At 37.0% G+C, this 16,292-nt stretch overlaps 2 protein-coding genes across 2 annotated transcripts; one reads left to right on the top strand and one right to left on the bottom strand.

Annotated features, from left to right (window-relative positions):
* The first annotated feature begins 4,761 nt into the window (after window positions 1-4,761).
* On the top strand, window positions 4,762-6,138 carry LOC125585950. The gene has a single exon (XM_048755688.1). The coding sequence runs from the start codon at window positions 4,762-4,764 to the stop codon at window positions 6,136-6,138; it is 1,377 nt and encodes a 458-aa protein (XP_048611645.1).
* A 1,604-nt stretch (window positions 6,139-7,742) lies between these two features.
* LOC125585189 lies at window positions 7,743-12,032 on the bottom strand. Its single transcript, XM_048753787.1, has 6 exons — window positions 11,490-12,032; window positions 10,198-11,051; window positions 9,416-10,117; window positions 8,882-9,156; window positions 8,706-8,787; window positions 7,743-8,628 (listed from the first exon to the last, which is right to left on the bottom strand). Exons 2-6 carry the CDS (start codon window positions 11,047-11,049, stop codon window positions 7,942-7,944), a joined length of 2,598 nt encoding a protein of 865 aa, XP_048609744.1. The 5' UTR covers window positions 11,050-11,051; window positions 11,490-12,032; the 3' UTR covers window positions 7,743-7,941.
* Between the last annotated feature and the right edge of the window lie 4,260 nt (window positions 12,033-16,292).

The raw sequence follows: 16,292 nt of genomic DNA, 5'->3' as shown, positions 1-16,292 counted from the left end.
CGGAATTAGTGGTTGAAAAGGTCCTAGGTCTAATCATGGCTGGGTTTAGAGCAAGACCTAGGTCTAATCATGGCTTTGGGGGGTGCGATGACTACTTCGACTTACGTTTCCCATATCATTTTCGACATGATTCCATCCTGCTTTAAAGTCCACGATATGTTCTCGGCTTATATGACTTGTATGGTAGGAATAGAGCATCTCTTCGAGGACAATTTTTAAGTCTCCCGAAAGTGCTGACCAAAATTTTGGGTTATTTATATAGCGTTATTATCCTTGTGTCGGGTATTCGAGAGCTATCTCTACGAGATGGCTTAGTCTGTTTAGGACGTTGAGAGTTTGTTGTGATCAGTAAAAAACTTATCGGTAGATATTACCGTTTTTGACTCTTAGCGAAGGATACATGTTTGAGAAGATGTTAGTGCGTATGACTATTTGGTCTTCCAAGAAGGTGTTTTTATCGAGGAAGGTATTTTTGTCGAAAAAACTTATTCTTCAAGCGTCTGCGATGTCTCGCGATACTGAAGGTTGGTTTTTCTTTTGTGTGCCGCGTTTTCGTGGTTGAAATGTTTTGCGGTGTTGCAAGAGTTTAGTCTTAACCCTACGTCGGAGAAACATTTTTGGTTTGTTTGGGGATGTTCGCAGCCAAAACTGTTATTGCTGTTCGGATGCTAATAGTTCTATTTGCGATCAGGGAATTAGGACCGAGGGGTCGCGTAAATTTGTCCATGGGAAGAAGCGTTTTCCTTCATAGTGCTTTGTGAAGTGTTGGCCTTCCGAGATCTATTTCGTGCATTTTTTAGGATGTTTCGTATAGCTCTAGAAGCTTTGTTAAGAATTTTTTCTTACATGCCACGTATTATGGGTAAAACATTGTGGGCTTAAAGTGAATTGTGTAATGTATCAACTTGGTCGATTGTCGACAATTTTTGGTTTTCCGTTAACCGTTTGGTTGTTAGGACTGAGTTTTGTTACAAAAAAATTATCATATGATTTCCGAATGTGGGCTATACGATAATTATTCTCTTAATAGTCACACGACGTTTTTAGACAAATCGTAGATTGTCGTTTAGCCGTTAAGTGATGGAGCGATGGTTTCTCAAATAGAAGATGTGTTCACCCAGATAGCCAAGGATGTTGTAGGTCAAGGATTAGACCATGGTACTTTAACATTAAGGTCATGTTAGTTTACGATCGTCCTTAAAGGGGATGGCGAATTCTGGTTTGGACCTTTACTTGAAGGCGTAATTGACCGAGGGCTAAAGAGCGCTTGTCGAGATTGATAGGCCAAGTTTGCCATAGTTATCCGTGTTAAGATGTCCGATAGTCATAGAAAACGATTCTCTGCTTTAGGTTTCAGTTATACGATGAATGTTTCGTATAATGTTACCTATAGTTTTATGAAAATTGATTCGTTTTTGTCCGAGGAACACGAAGCCTAAGAGGTTTAATACAGAACCAGTGCGGAGTCAGCTGTGGGATTGCCTTCTCGGATGTGGCCGAGGGAAAAGAAAGGCAGAAGTCAGCGAGCCGCAGGGCTAAAAAATGAGATTTATTAGATCGTAATGCGAAGAGATAAAGTTTAGATTGATCATCCAAAGTCAGATCTTACAGCTTTGTGTTGCCTATACAAAATATACTTCTTCGTTAAACCAGTTATGTTTACTTTCAAAAGTTTCTTCGTAAGACTTGATCTAATTGTACGAAGGATTTTTCGTGTAAGTAATGGGGACCAGCTTACGGGACCTTAGGCTTCAGAAAATGTTTTAGCGGTGGGGATACGATCTCCCGTTTAGCTTTATTTAGTCTTCGTCAGCCGTTTTAGGTTTCGAGTGATTTTGCAGAAATTAACTTCGTTTCTCTGAAAGTTAGTTGGAAGAAGTACAGCCGTGGGGGTTTCATAACCGATTTGCTGCGCTTCCTTTTTCTACGATTAATCTAGGGTTTTTTCGAAAGATATTTGGAAGAAGTACAGCGGCGAGTTATGTACCCGATTTGTTGTGCTTCCTTTTTCCGCAAGATAATCGGAAGAAGTACAGCGGTGAGTTATGTACCCGATTTGATGTGCTTCCTTTTTCCGCGATCATCCTATGGTTTTTCTGCGGTTTTGGGGAGAGGAAGTTTTACTTTTCCGTAAAGTTTTCGGAAAACATGTTTTGGTAAAACCCTCACGCGTTGAGACTTCTTTAGTTCGGTAATGAGCCAAACTTACGGGGTTTGATAAAATTTATTGTTTCCCTTTATGTTTAGACAGAGAAATTGCGAGCTCATTTCGTTGCACTTCATGTGGCGAAAAATCGCGGCCAGGTTTTCGATTCTCAAGAACTGTGGCGTTTGCGTAAGCATTGGCCATATGCGCAGTGGCAGCTGGAGTTGTCATACCAGCGTTGTTGCGAACTGCGATTTTGTTTTTCGTGTTTCCAGACACTGTTTTGATCAAGCGTTTTGCGGCTACCAGTTAGAGTAATCCGTACCCCCCTCCTTCTAGCGCCAAATTATGGGAACCGAAATTCACACCGTCGATTTCTGTAATCGGAGGAAATTCTAGAAACCCTAACTTTCCCTGGGGTCTCTGATTCTCTGTGAGATCCAACGACAAGTAACCAAACAAATGTGGAAAATACGAAAAGATAACAAAACGAACTCATAGAAAAAGATATATCTTATTTTGAATCCACGTAAGAGCGTTGCGATCATTACAAGAGATTATAAAAGCTTCGGCCGCAAGGGCTGTCAGCGAATTACTTAGTTCTAGCAACCTAAAACCTTAAACCTAGTTGAGTCGCTGCTCGATAAGAGAAAACGAAAAAGATACGAAAAAGGTTTTCATTGATTTCGTACTGAACCTTATGAAAGGTTGCCTACGTACCCCTTTCAAGGATCAAGCCAAACGTAGTTCGATTTAAAGAGTAGAACAAGAGATCGAACTGCCTGAGCGAGTTCGTCTAGTAATCGAGTGCCAGTCATAGAAACCAAACATGTCGAGAATAATGCCTAAAAGTTTCTAAGGGCAGAGAGTTCTAAGAGTAATAAGAATTGTCCTTTTGCCTCTTCAACCTCGACGTCCTTATATACTCCTCCTAGCGGCGGTTTGCTCTTTCCCTTTCTGCCCTTGGTCGAGTTTATCACTTCGCGGAAATATTCCATTTTCCTTCGATCTTCGGATTTATCCTTCGAAACTTGACATTTATCTTCGGAAACTTGACATTTATCTTCTTATGGGCAACAAATGATAAACCGTCGTAACAACTTGGCTTGGTTTCATAAAATCATAAGTGGGCTCTTAACCGTTTTCTGGCCCTTTCTGGGCCGTTTTCTGACTTCGGCGCTTTTATGATTTTATGACAAGAATGCTTCCGAAACGACGTCAATTCCGGAGAACATTCAAATTCCTCTTATAGCGTAGGCAACCTTGGGTGTTCGGCTAACCGTTGCCGTTTTATACGATCAATCCGAATGTTCTTCGAGAAAGATCGGATTCTTTCGGTTTTTAAATCGTAAAGTTCCGACGATGCCTTCGATCGAGACGACGCAAGAATGAGTTTGATGCAATCTCGGGAGAGGAGTTACGAGGACGAGGTGAAGACAGATTCCGGTCGATCCAGCTCGGCCGTTCGCCGAACTGGATTGGTTCAGCTCGGCGAGCAGCCGTTCACCAAACTTGACTGGTCCAGCTCGGCGAACGGCCGAGCTGAATCCGTGTTGGGTCCAGCCCGGCGAACGGCCGAACTGAATCCGTCTTGGGTCCAGCTCGGCGAACGTCCGAGCTGAATCCGTGTTCGATGATCAAGTTTGTTTGTTTCGACGAACTGATCCTTAGACTTTTGATAGTTTTTCCGTTCTTTCTTGACTTCTTTTTTTTGTTTATTGCGAGAAATATTTTCCGGGGACTTTCAGACATTCATTTCGTCGTGACCGATTTTTATCCCAACACAGATTAGACAAATAGTCACTTCATTTTCGTTTTGTGTGCAAACCTCATACACGATTTCAGAAAACTTCCTTTTACACAGAATATAATTTTTGAATCACTATTTTAAAAGGAGAAACAAATGAGTAAGATAATGGGAAAATTGCCAAAAGAGAACAAGAAAACAGCATAGTTGTCCCTATGGTATAAATCTTTTTTTGTCCATTTTTTCTCCGTTTTACCCTTTCCATATGTTAAAATTAATGAAATAAATAGTTATATGAATCAGAAAAATTATTAAAAATATAAACAATTAATAAAACACCCATTTACACAAACACATATTTTTTTTTGGGTTAAAAAACATAATAAATAATATTTTTAAATTACGTTCTACTAAAAGTAGAATTCTGTTTCTACACAAAACGGGTAAGTAGAAAATGAATTCTAGAATGAACACATCCATCTACTTGTTTTAGAACGTACAAACTACTTTTTACTATAATTCTAAATATGGGGAATACGTATTCTACTATTTGTAATGATCGCTACTTTTATTCAGAAAACTGTTTCTACTTTTATTGAGTATTCTAAGTTATCAGGAATGCAAAATCTAAAACATATACGAACGTCCACATAGTGTAGAAATTACATTCTGGAATTTTGTTATGTTCTACACAGTGTAGAAGGTGCCTTCTACGGATAAAAAAACTGAATTTTCGAAAATTAAGGAAGTTGCAGTTTTTAAAATATTCTCAAAATATTCTAACTTCCTAAAACGTGTTTTCATTGATTTGGTTCGTGAAGGGGTTAAGGAAGGGCCGAAATGCAATGATATAATACAGATTATGCTTATGGATCATGGCTGTGAGATCACGAAATCTTTAGCATGGGATGCTCGTGAATATGCGGTTAATGCTGTTAGAGGTATACCAGAGAGAAGTTATGGAAAAATACCGAAATACTTGCACATGCTCAGAGAGGCTAATCCGGGAACACATTCATCGTATGAGATTGACAGCAAAGGGAGATTTCGGTACCTGTTTATTGCATTTGGGCAATCGCTACGAGGATTTAACAGAGTCATAAGGAGGGTTATTGTGGTTGATGGCACTTTTCTGAAGAACAAATACAAAGGAGTTCTATTGGTTGCAACTGCTGTAGACGGAAATTCTAATTTGTATCCTCTTGCATTCGGAGTAGTCGACTCAGAGAATGAAAATTCTTGGGAATGGTTTATGAGACAACTAAATAGTGTCATTGCTGATGATCATCATTTGGCTTTCATTTCGGATAGACATGCGGCCATTGCTAAGGCGCTTGAGACTGTGTATCCAACAGCTAAACATGGTATTTGCATTCATCATTTGTTGAATAATGTGGTAACATATTACCATGGGAAAGGACTTGTTGGGTTGGTTGCAAAGGCGTCCAAGGTTTATAGAGTTGCTGAGTTTGAAAAGATATTTGCTAATGTGTGTAATATCAGTCCGGCAATTGGAAAATACCTAAGGGATGCTGAAGTCCAAAAGTGGGCAAGATGTCAATTCTCTGGATATAGATATGACATAAGGACAACAAACCCTGCCGAATCCATCAACTCTGCTTTGCGTTCGCCGAGAGAGTATCCAATCATTCCCTTGTTGGACAGTATCAGAGAAATGCTGACTCGGTGGTTTTATAACCGTAAGAAAAAGATTTCAAAGCATAATCATCCTCTTACCGAAGATGTGGAGAAAAAGATTGAAAGGAGAACCGAGAAAGGCAAAAGATTTGCAGTTTACCCTGTCAGCGATGGTCGCTTGCTTGTTAGAGGTGATAAAATCGACTGCTTAGTTGATTTGGATAGACGTACTTGCTCATGTGGGAAGTACAACCTGATGAAGATACCTTGTCGGCACGCAATTAAAGCTGGGTTTCATGTTGGCAGACAGCCACACACATTAACTGATTTATTTTACACTACAGAAGCTTGGCGAGAAGCTTATCATGAAAGCATCAATCCTATTGCTGTTCCTGAGGATGCTTGGTCCATGCCAGAAGATGTTGTCGTGGACAATGTGCTACCACCAGAGTCAAGAAAATCAGTTGGAAGGAATAGAAAACGGAGATATGAAACTGTTGAAGATAAACTTCGGTCATCGCAAACATCACAAAAGAGGCAGCTTCGCAAGTGTAGTAGATGTGGTATTAGTGGGCACAACAGAGCAACTTGTAAAATACCAATATAGTCAGTCACATATGGTAAGGGTCAGCTTATATAGCCAGTTCGTTTATATGTTTTTCAATCTCGATTTAATTGTGTTTCAGGTATTTATTTTTCTGTTACAGGTTGGTCTGTTCAAGTATGCAAGTTGTGGTGTTTGAAAGTGCAGTATTGCCTTGTCTCGTATGGTTTTTTCTTCTAAAAATAATCAACTTTGTTTAACTTTGGATACTTTGGATAATTCTTGTATGGTTATTTTATCAGTTTCATTGTTATACATTGGTATTATTTTCACTTCACTTCTCTATCTCTCTGTTTGTTTAGTTATGTTCAGCTATGCTTTTGAGTTCGAGTTTAAGTTTGTTTGACAATAGCTGATGTCTGATTTTTCAACAAAAAAGGTGGATTGTAAGAACAGATCACTGAGCACAAAATATAAGAACCATTTGACTGGTAAAGTCGACACAAATATTGTTGCAACAAAACACTTATTGAAGCCAATACTAAGAACCAAATGACTGGTAAAAATGAAAAAAACACACTAACAAGAAGATACTTAGAACCAGTAGACTGATTTCACTCATTCTTGGCTTCTTAATCTTCCAAAAAGCCATAGAATGCTTCCTAAGCAACCTAATTCGAGTGAATTTTTCTGCTTCCTAACTTCTTCTTCTATTCTCTGTGTGATACTACTTTTCAGATCTTCAATCTCTTCTACAATTCTCCCTTGCTCAGCCTCTACCCTTCGAATCTCATCAAGCAAGGCGTCATCAACCCACTTAAATAAATGATTTTCCTTCTTTCGCTACATAGAAACGAAAATCAAATTAGGAGAAGTAAAATGGAATGAAAAAACATGATGTTTATCCTACACAATCGAAAATCGAATCAGACAAAAAAGGAACATAACAAATCGGTAATTGAATCGAAAAACAAATCAAGACTATGAACCTGTGCCCCTATTTCACATCTATAGAACCGTCGGTAAGGATTGTCATCAGTTCTCGAGTAGAATATCACAACCCCTTTCCCGCACCAGCACCTAGATGGCACCCCGTATGAATGTCGCCTTGAAGTATTCATGTGTGTGAGAAACTGCTTCAGAGAGAAAAAGGAGATTGACGAAAAAGAAGAACAGAAAAAAATGGGAAAAGTCGGGTTTGGTTGCTGAGTTGGTGTTATATATGTCGGGTTTTAGGTTTATTGTGGATCTAGTTCTGGTCGGGTTTGATTGTTGAGTTGGATCAAAAGTCTGGTTTGCAAGAAGCCAAGTTAAGTGTATTACATTTGATTCGATTTATTTACTCCTACGGGATGATCTAGTAAAACAATTATTCTAAATGTTCTTGTGGTCTTGTTCCGGGTTTTTGTTTCGTTTAGGGTATGTTTAGGGTTTAGGTTAGGTTTGACTGTGGTCTTGTTATGGGTTTTTGTTTCGTTTAGGGTATGTTTAGGGTTTAGGTTAGGTTTGACTGTGGTCTTGTTATGGGTTTTTGTTTCGTTTAGGGTATGTTTAGGGTTTAGGTTAGGTTTGACTGTGGTCTTGTTCCGGGTTTTGTGTTTCGGTTAGGGCATGTTTAGGGTTTAGCTTAAGGTTCTAATTTAAAACAGTGTTAAATTCTAGCATTCTTCAGCTAAAAACTCTTAATAACAAAACCACAAGATGTACATTTGATTACAAGAGTCAATCCTAAAAATCATAATTAAACACTAGAAGTTATACAATAAACTAAGCAGTCTTGTTCCTAAAAATGATAATAAAATCTAGAAGTTATACATCAGATTAAGCAATCTTGTTCATTACATTAGAACTTGAAACCAAGCAGTCTCACAAAATCTCTTCTACAGTCGAAGAGAGACACTCCGGGGATTGATACTTTGACATCCTATCAATCAATTCCGGATCATTAGCTGCTTCCCAAAGATCCCATAGAATCCTGTGGCGAGCTTCGATAATGTTACCATCATGCAACAACGACAACTCCAATCCAAGCGCATGACACTCAATGAACTTCACTGCATAGACGCCACAGTCGCATGCACTTTTATTCAGATTCCCAACGGGGACATAGGAAACAGTATATGCACCGACTGCGAAATCCTTCTGGTGTCTCATAGGCTGAACTGCCTTGACAATACGCGGAATAAGGTTTGCGAACCCATCCACCTCCTTGTACCTTTTCTTACCCGAGCAGTCGAACACTTCAATGCTCCTCGTCACGAAACTGATGCACAAGGCGATCCAATGATTCCCACTGACATGAACAGGGACATACAGGCGATCCACATCTATATTCCATATCTCATGTGTCCTGCCATGTGGTGGAAGGACTCCTTTACCGAACTGCAGTAGCAAATTATGAAGCATGTAGCTCTTTCTACCCTGAGCTTCTAAATGACCATACTCTTTTTTAATCATATTGCTGAAGACGACAGTCATGAAGGCGACACGATGAGGTCTCCATCGTTTCAAAGATGTTCTCTCCCGGAATACGTACATTGCAGCGTCAATCTCCTGCATATTTTGAAAATCTTAGCACACACAATGTATTTAAAAGACACATATGGAAGCAAATAGTCTCTAAGGTTTACCAAGCTATTTAACCACTCAGATTTATCCATAAGACGATTAGCAATCTCAAAATCTAAAGTGGCAGGTCCAATCCGTATAGGTCTGAAACCAAATACAATGATAAAATTGTAAAACATTCATTAGTTTATTTTAAATGTATTAATACATGTCAGATGAATGAGAATAGAGTACTTACGTGGAGGAAGTTGACCAAGTTCTAACTTTTTCCCAATCCTCTTCACGGAAAAACACCAACGCGGCATCTGGCGAGTCTTCTTTGGTTCGATCCATTTCCTCATCATTCCACTGCAGTGGAGCCATGTTAAACGGTTTCGATTTACTTAACGTCTCAACTTTCACTTGAGACAGATCAAAACCGTCAACAAATGTAGCTTGGGACAGGTCCCGCAAGTCTTGTGTACTCAATCCAAAATCAAAATCATTAGTTTCTGTAGCAATCTTTTTCCCGTCCTATTCATTAAAATTTAAAACATTGCATATAAGAAGAAGCCATTTATTCATAACACAAACAAAGCATTACATTCATAGAGTTTAATACACAAACATTCAAACATATTACACTTTAGAAACCTATTACACAAAGTTTCACATTCCATATTACATAATATTACACAGTCAATATAAAGTTCCATAAGCCTAGCTCCAGCACCCTAACTCAAGCATCCTAGTTCCAGGTTCATCAAGTTCTACACTTTCTCTTAGGTAGTACCTTTTTTGTTGGAGTAGGTTGATCGCCTTTGCGCTTAGGTTGAGCTTGAGCGCCTTTGCTCTTAGGTGGAGCTTGAGCGCCTTTGCTCTTAGGTGGAGCTTCCTTGGCTTTGCTGTTTAGTGGAGCTTCTTCAGTTTCTTTCTTACTAGGATAGCTTCCTTCACCAGTCAAACTGATTGCGTCCTTGAGCTGTGAAACCTCAATCTCCATCTTTCCCATCCTCTCTGTAAACACCCTCTCCATATTCGCCATTTGCATACTGAGCACATCTCCCAATGAAGTGACAGATGTGCGGATAAGACCCTCAATGAAACTCATAGTTTCAGGACCAAAAGTCAGAAACTTTTCTGCTGATCGCTTACACAGCACCTTCTTCTTTCTTGTCTCTGCTCCTTCATCAAGAAACTTTCTCTTGCCTTTTCCTGCGACCTTAACCGAAGAGTTCTCCTCGTCTGCTACAACATCCGTATGATCCACGATCTTATCAGCTTCTGACCCTCTATCATGGCTGTCGGGTTCCTCCATTTTAGACTCTTCAGGGTCTAAAACTGGCCAGTCTGTGTTGCTCCAATCATACTTGTTCCTGATCCTCCCCAAAACAAGGTCCACTCGTTCATCTTCCATCTCACCCTCCCTTGTGTACTGAGCATCTAGAAACACATCACCATTACCAGTCACTGATATGACCGAGAAGAAGTTATCCTGCAAACAGTTAAAACATGAAAATCCAAACAAAATATATACAACAACCATATAAAAGAAAAAAACAGAGAGAATGTTACCTTCTTAGTTAAGGAGTCCTCGAGCTCAATGATGTCTTCATAAGAAACTTTTGCAACTCCTTTCCAATTGCCACACCTTGGACCTTTGAAGCTGTCTGAGACTCTTCTGCCTAATATTTCTCCAAAATCAGGAATTGCCTCCATAATCCAAATCTGGAGAGCATAGGAGAAACCCTCGAAAATGTAGCTCTCCTTCTTACCCAACTTCTTCATTGCCTTCTCAATCGAACTCAACAGGAAATCATACGAGTGAAGACCCCAATGGAACTTCCGAACCTTGTCAAAATCCATCACCAACTTGATGTACATATGAGGGATGGACACCTTCTCATCTCTCCCCATCACCACACCCACTATTACACACAAGTAGATCAACCTCATCCTATCAAGCCGCGTCCAAGTGTGAACTTCTTGTAGATGAACCTTTCTGATCGACTGCAAGGTGATCTTACCACCTGTGTGCAGTAGGTTACTCCAAAAACCCCCGTCGTTTTTCCATTTCACTACGTCACTGTTAGTTTCCCGTGTAATCTTGAGGCCTGTCACAGCATGGTACTCCTGAAGCGAAAACCGGAGAGGCGTCCTCGCAAAAACAAACCACTTCTCATGCAGCTTTGAGGTAATCAGCTGTCTACATATGAAGCTATCCACTAGTTTCCCAGAGAACTTGAGATCATTTTCGGCAATAGCCATGATATGTGTGAAAACAGGATCTCTCTTCACATCATCGTACTCTGCACACATAGCTTTCTTCAGATCTCTGATAAGTTCCATGCGGCAACTGTTGTTGATCTTCTTAACCCGAGGTTCTGAACCCTCTGCATATAATCGTTTAGGTAGCTCCAGCTCCATATCTACAAAAGATAATAAAACACATGGTTGTTAACAGCAATATCATAAACATGCAAACGCCCGAAACAAGCGTAAGAGTGAAACTGAGCCAGAGTGAAACTGAGCCAAACACAAGATAATAATCAAAAGCAAAACACCATTGTCTAATCAAATTTAAATTTAGAAACACAGTAGATCGATTAATCAAATAAGACAAGTCAATCTCCATCTCGCAATCAAATCAGCAAATTAAGACAATTAACAGTCAAATACACACAAACTTTGTTCAGCGAAATCAGTATCGTAACACTCATAAAGACAAACACAAACACTAACATTGTTCACCAAAATCGGTTCACATAATCAAAAAGTCAATTCAGACAAGCAAACAAATATTGATCCAAGTCAAAGTAACAAACTTAATAATGAAACAAAGACTAAGACAAATCAAAGAAACAAACCGTTCACAAATTGAGACCAGATAGCCGGATGAGAGAGGCGGAGAAGGGGAGAGAAGCCGAAAGGTGGAGAGAAATGGAGAGAAGCGACGAGAAGCAGAGAGGCGGAGAGTAGCGGAGAGGTGAAGAGAATCAGAGAGAAGCGCCGAGAAGCGGAGAGGCAGAGAGGCGGATAAGCTCGATTTTGCCTTTGATTTCACTGGTTCGTCCACAAGATCGCCATCTTCAAAGTCTCAATTTTTTGGCCATCAGAGAGAGGCGGTGAAACAAAAACGAAATTAGTTCAGAGGTGGAGGCAAACAGAGAGAAGCAGCGAGCAGCAGAGAGGCGGAGAAGCTTGATTTCGCCGTTGAATTCACCGGTTATTACACAGGATCGCCATTTTCAAAGTCTCGATTGTTTTTCTTGAGAGAGAGGCGGAGAAACCAACAAGAAATTAGGGTTACGTGTTTTGTTCCCTTTTTGTTTTAACTTTTTTAATATATCTTTGTAACACGTTTTTAAAAAAAAAAAAATTACTTAGCACATGAAACAAACACAATTAAATTATGTTTAATTAGATTAATTCAAGGTTAGTTTTGGAATTTTGGAAAATTTTATACTAAAGGGACAATTTAATGATGGATTTATACCATAGGGACAACTATGTTGTTTTCTTGTTCTCTTTTGGCAATTTTCCCTAAGATAATTAACCTTTCAAAAGAAGGATCTGCAATCCCAAAAAACTTATAAATCTATAATTTAAAATATTTGGAGGATCAGACTTGATGTCTTGTAGATGATACTCAAGTTTCCTCCTTGGTTTTCCTGAACACTGAATTGTTTCTAGCTCTCCCAATTCAACGACCTCACCGACCACGTCTGCAACATACGTGTATTACAAAATCAATAATGATAAGAATTTTAGTATAAATATCTGATTTCGTTGTATTAGTACCTATAAGAAAACATGCTTGCAGCGTTTCACTCATAACCAACTGAAAATCGACCAAACTTAGAAACATGTCATCATTCACATGATTAGATATGGAGATTGTTGTGTTATGAACAAAGCACATTTAATAGGAATGGTCAGTTGATCTGTACATTACAGTTACAGGGCTTATGTGAAATTTTTATTTATTCCTCTGAATGGTAGAAGTCTCCCCTTGCTTTCCAGGTACGCCTTCTTGCATGAAGCATGAATTTTGCATTCCTATTATATATTCATATACAAATCGATGATAGTTAGTTATGTTATGATTTTAATGTTAAAATAAAATATGTACTCAATTCTATACTATTAAAAATAAACAAAAGACTCAAAACATATACGCTCATCTGATAAGATGATTTCAAGTGTTTCTCTAGAGACGAAGTTGTACTGTTTCCACGTATATAACACTTTCACGTGAACCATCCAACCGGTTTTGAAAGGCTTCACATAACCAAAGAAGTGAATGGCATAAGAATATTCATAGTATTTGATTTTGTTTTTCTGCGTCGAAAGGGTGGTAAGTTTAAGTCGATGGAACTGGTTATATTTATAGGGAATTTTAATAGAGTATTCATGAAACCTAAAATTTATTGTTAGGGAAAATCTTACATATAATTTAGGAAGTTGCAGAATTTTTGAGAAATGTAGTTTCTGAATATCATTTCTCTAGTTAAGATAATATTTACTTAATCTATGTTTGTATCCAAAGGAAAATTTGATGATGTGTAGCAAATAATTTAATATGGAAGTTGATAAAATATAGAACATTGAAAGCGAGATTTTCTTATGTTAATAGATATATTTGCATTTAAATGCATTAGTTAATAGTTAATACTTTGACACTTGCCTAAGTATGTAATATTTACTATTGTATATATGGTAGTTTATATATCTGCACTAAATACATAGACACTCGCCCAAGTATCTATTTTAAATATTATAAGAAATATAGGCGCTACATATTATATTTGGAATAGTTGTTTGTTAGGATTATAGACGCAATGACTTTCTCCTTCATGAATGATACAAAAGCGTTAGCATTCTTGGGATTATATGAAATCATCATTCTTTAAAGATAATATAAAGATATATCTGATTTTAAAAGTGAGCTATACTATTTAAAAACGAATAATCAAATCAGTTAATGTTGTTAAGAATATGCGAAAATTGGGATTTAATAAAGATGCTGTAAACTGTGTAGGGTTGCGTATTTGTGTTCTTATATATTTTTAAATGTTCGCATTTAGGAATTAGGTGGAAGAAACGACTTTATTTGAATGAAATATTCACATTGTGGGATTAGATAGAAGAAATGACTTTATTTATGTAAATAACACTCATAATGTTATTTATTTAGTAACATTACATTTTCAACAAATTCAATTGAAGAGTAAACACCTAGGTTGCATGGAAACGGAAACGGATACGTGGAAGCGAAACCTTTCGAAACGTGGAAACATGATTTTTTTTTTTTTACTTTGGAAACGTTTTAGAAACGTCTATAAATATATATGCATATATATGTATAATTAATCAATATTTGCGTTCATTTTTATTATGATTAGTATATCTTAGAATACAAATAAAAAAATAGTCATTCTATTTAATCATAAAAAAATAAAATAAGTCATCATTAAACATCAAAGTCATATACAAATTCAAAATAACAAAAACTCATTAATTAAATATTAAATAGGTTAACTAAAATAAAAATTATAACAGCAAGTCAAAAGATCAATAACATCATTTTCAACCTCATTTTCATTAGCTCCATCAAAATAACCGCTATCAAAATAACAAACTAATCCTTATATTTATTAATTATTTATCAATTTTTTCCTAAAATAAAATAAAAAGAGTTTTTAAGCGTTTCCAAAATAGAATCGCGAGTTTCCATTAAATTTTCAAACTGAGATTTTTAGAAAACGAGTTTCCAATGTATTTCCGCGAGTTTCCGAGAGATTCCGATTCCGAAACGTTTCCGAAATGTTTCCGAAACGTGAAACGGACCTTCAACGGAGTTTCCATGCAACATAGGTAAACACACATAAAAAGGGTTCAGGGTTTGGGGTTTGGAGTTTTCACTGATCTTATCTAATTTCATTTATGGACTAGGATCCACAATCGTTTTGTGGTTTCGTAAGAGGGACAAACAAATTGTTGCTCGATTTTTTTTTTAAAATAGTTCAAGGAAAACGATGCAGTATTAGAGACGAAAACAGAATGGCGTAAAACGTCCAAACTGTCCTTAATGAAAGATGCGGTTTAGACAGAAAGGTAGGAGAAACTTGTGGAAAAAAAATGGAAGTGTATCATATTTTAATAGTATAGATTGTAGTGTTTTTGTAGAAATTGAGTTTTTTTAGATCTATACTATTGCACATTTTCTACGATATGTTACAAAATATAATAGAAAGAGAAAATCAATCATGTACCAGACGCCCGCCCACAATAAATGAGAAAATCGTCTTTTAAGTGCATAAAATATCTTCTAAGTCAATTGATTATACAAATATTCATGAATTCGATTTAGAAATAGCCCTTCCACTAATGTCCCAAATATTTAATAGGCTTGGGATTTCGGGTAATCAAGTTGATTCCCAGTAGTTCGATTATTTGAAATATGTATCCAAATAGTATTGGTTGACTTACGGTTCGGTTTCGGATCGGTTCCGACTGGTTTCAGTCAGTTTGGAGTTGTGATGAAAGTAACCATATATAACCCAAATATTGGTAAATTTCGGTTCGGTTAAATATTACCCAATTTAACTAAAAATAATGAAACCATGCATACTCGTTACCCGAACTACATCTGATTAACCAAAATCAAAACAAACTCTAGAAAATTTAATATTAAATGAAACCAGACTCATTAATCGAAATGTCAAAGCAAAAAAACAAGGAAACAAAACATAGTTTTCCAACACAGAAAATGAAACAAACATAGCTTTATGAAACATAAAGAAAGTACTTGAAGTCTTAAAGAAGAAGAACACAAACTATCAAAGTACTTGACATCTCGTCTTCTTAACACCAAACTATATTTTGACATGCGCTTGGGAAGCGCAAGTTTGTTTTTGATTTATTTTTAATAGTTATGAAATTTAGGGTTTTAATCATATAATTTTGACGATTATATCACAAATATATATAGGTCATTTGCATAAGCACTATTAATTTATATGAAACTTGATCATGCGTTTGCGTTTCCTGATATTTGTTCGAAATATGTTTGAAGATTAATTTGTGTGTAAAATAGTATAGAAATTTTAACATGAGGTAAATATAGTGTTATTAGCAACGATTTATGTATGTATATTAACTATCAAACTACCCAATCATAAAACCAAATATTAGAATATTTTTAAATTTTTTATCAAAGAAGGGCAATAAGCAGATAAGTCCAAAAATGTATAATACATGAAACATTGTTTATGTTTTTCTGGTAGTGGTTCTATGTTTTGTGCTGTAGGATCTTAAAAACATCCGCGAATCATCAGGAGATAAATGCAAGCCAAGGGAGAATTACAAATAGTCAGGACGTGTTGCGTCAACCAAGCAATCAGTAAGTTGTTCTGATAAATTTAGATTACCTTTATAGAATATGAATGGAACATTATCGGTAGTTAGGTAATAAACCGGAGCTTGATTGATGTGTTTGAATGTTTGACTGCTTTGATTGAAAATAATAAAACTTATCAATCCCTTAGACTATATTTGCGAAGTGATTTTGCCACATGTCCTATCTACAATCATTTTTACAAAAAAAATGATGACATGGCTAACAAGATTGATGACATGGCTTATAGTTAATATGACATGGACAATCA

The sequence above is a fragment of the Brassica napus genome, chromosome C4 (genome assembly GCF_020379485.1).
Source record: "Brassica napus cultivar Da-Ae chromosome C4, Da-Ae, whole genome shotgun sequence".
NCBI classification, from domain to species: Eukaryota; Viridiplantae; Streptophyta; class Magnoliopsida; order Brassicales; family Brassicaceae; genus Brassica; species Brassica napus.
Note: the sequence above shows the minus strand (reverse complement) of the source record. Positions and strands in the feature narration are given on the sequence as shown.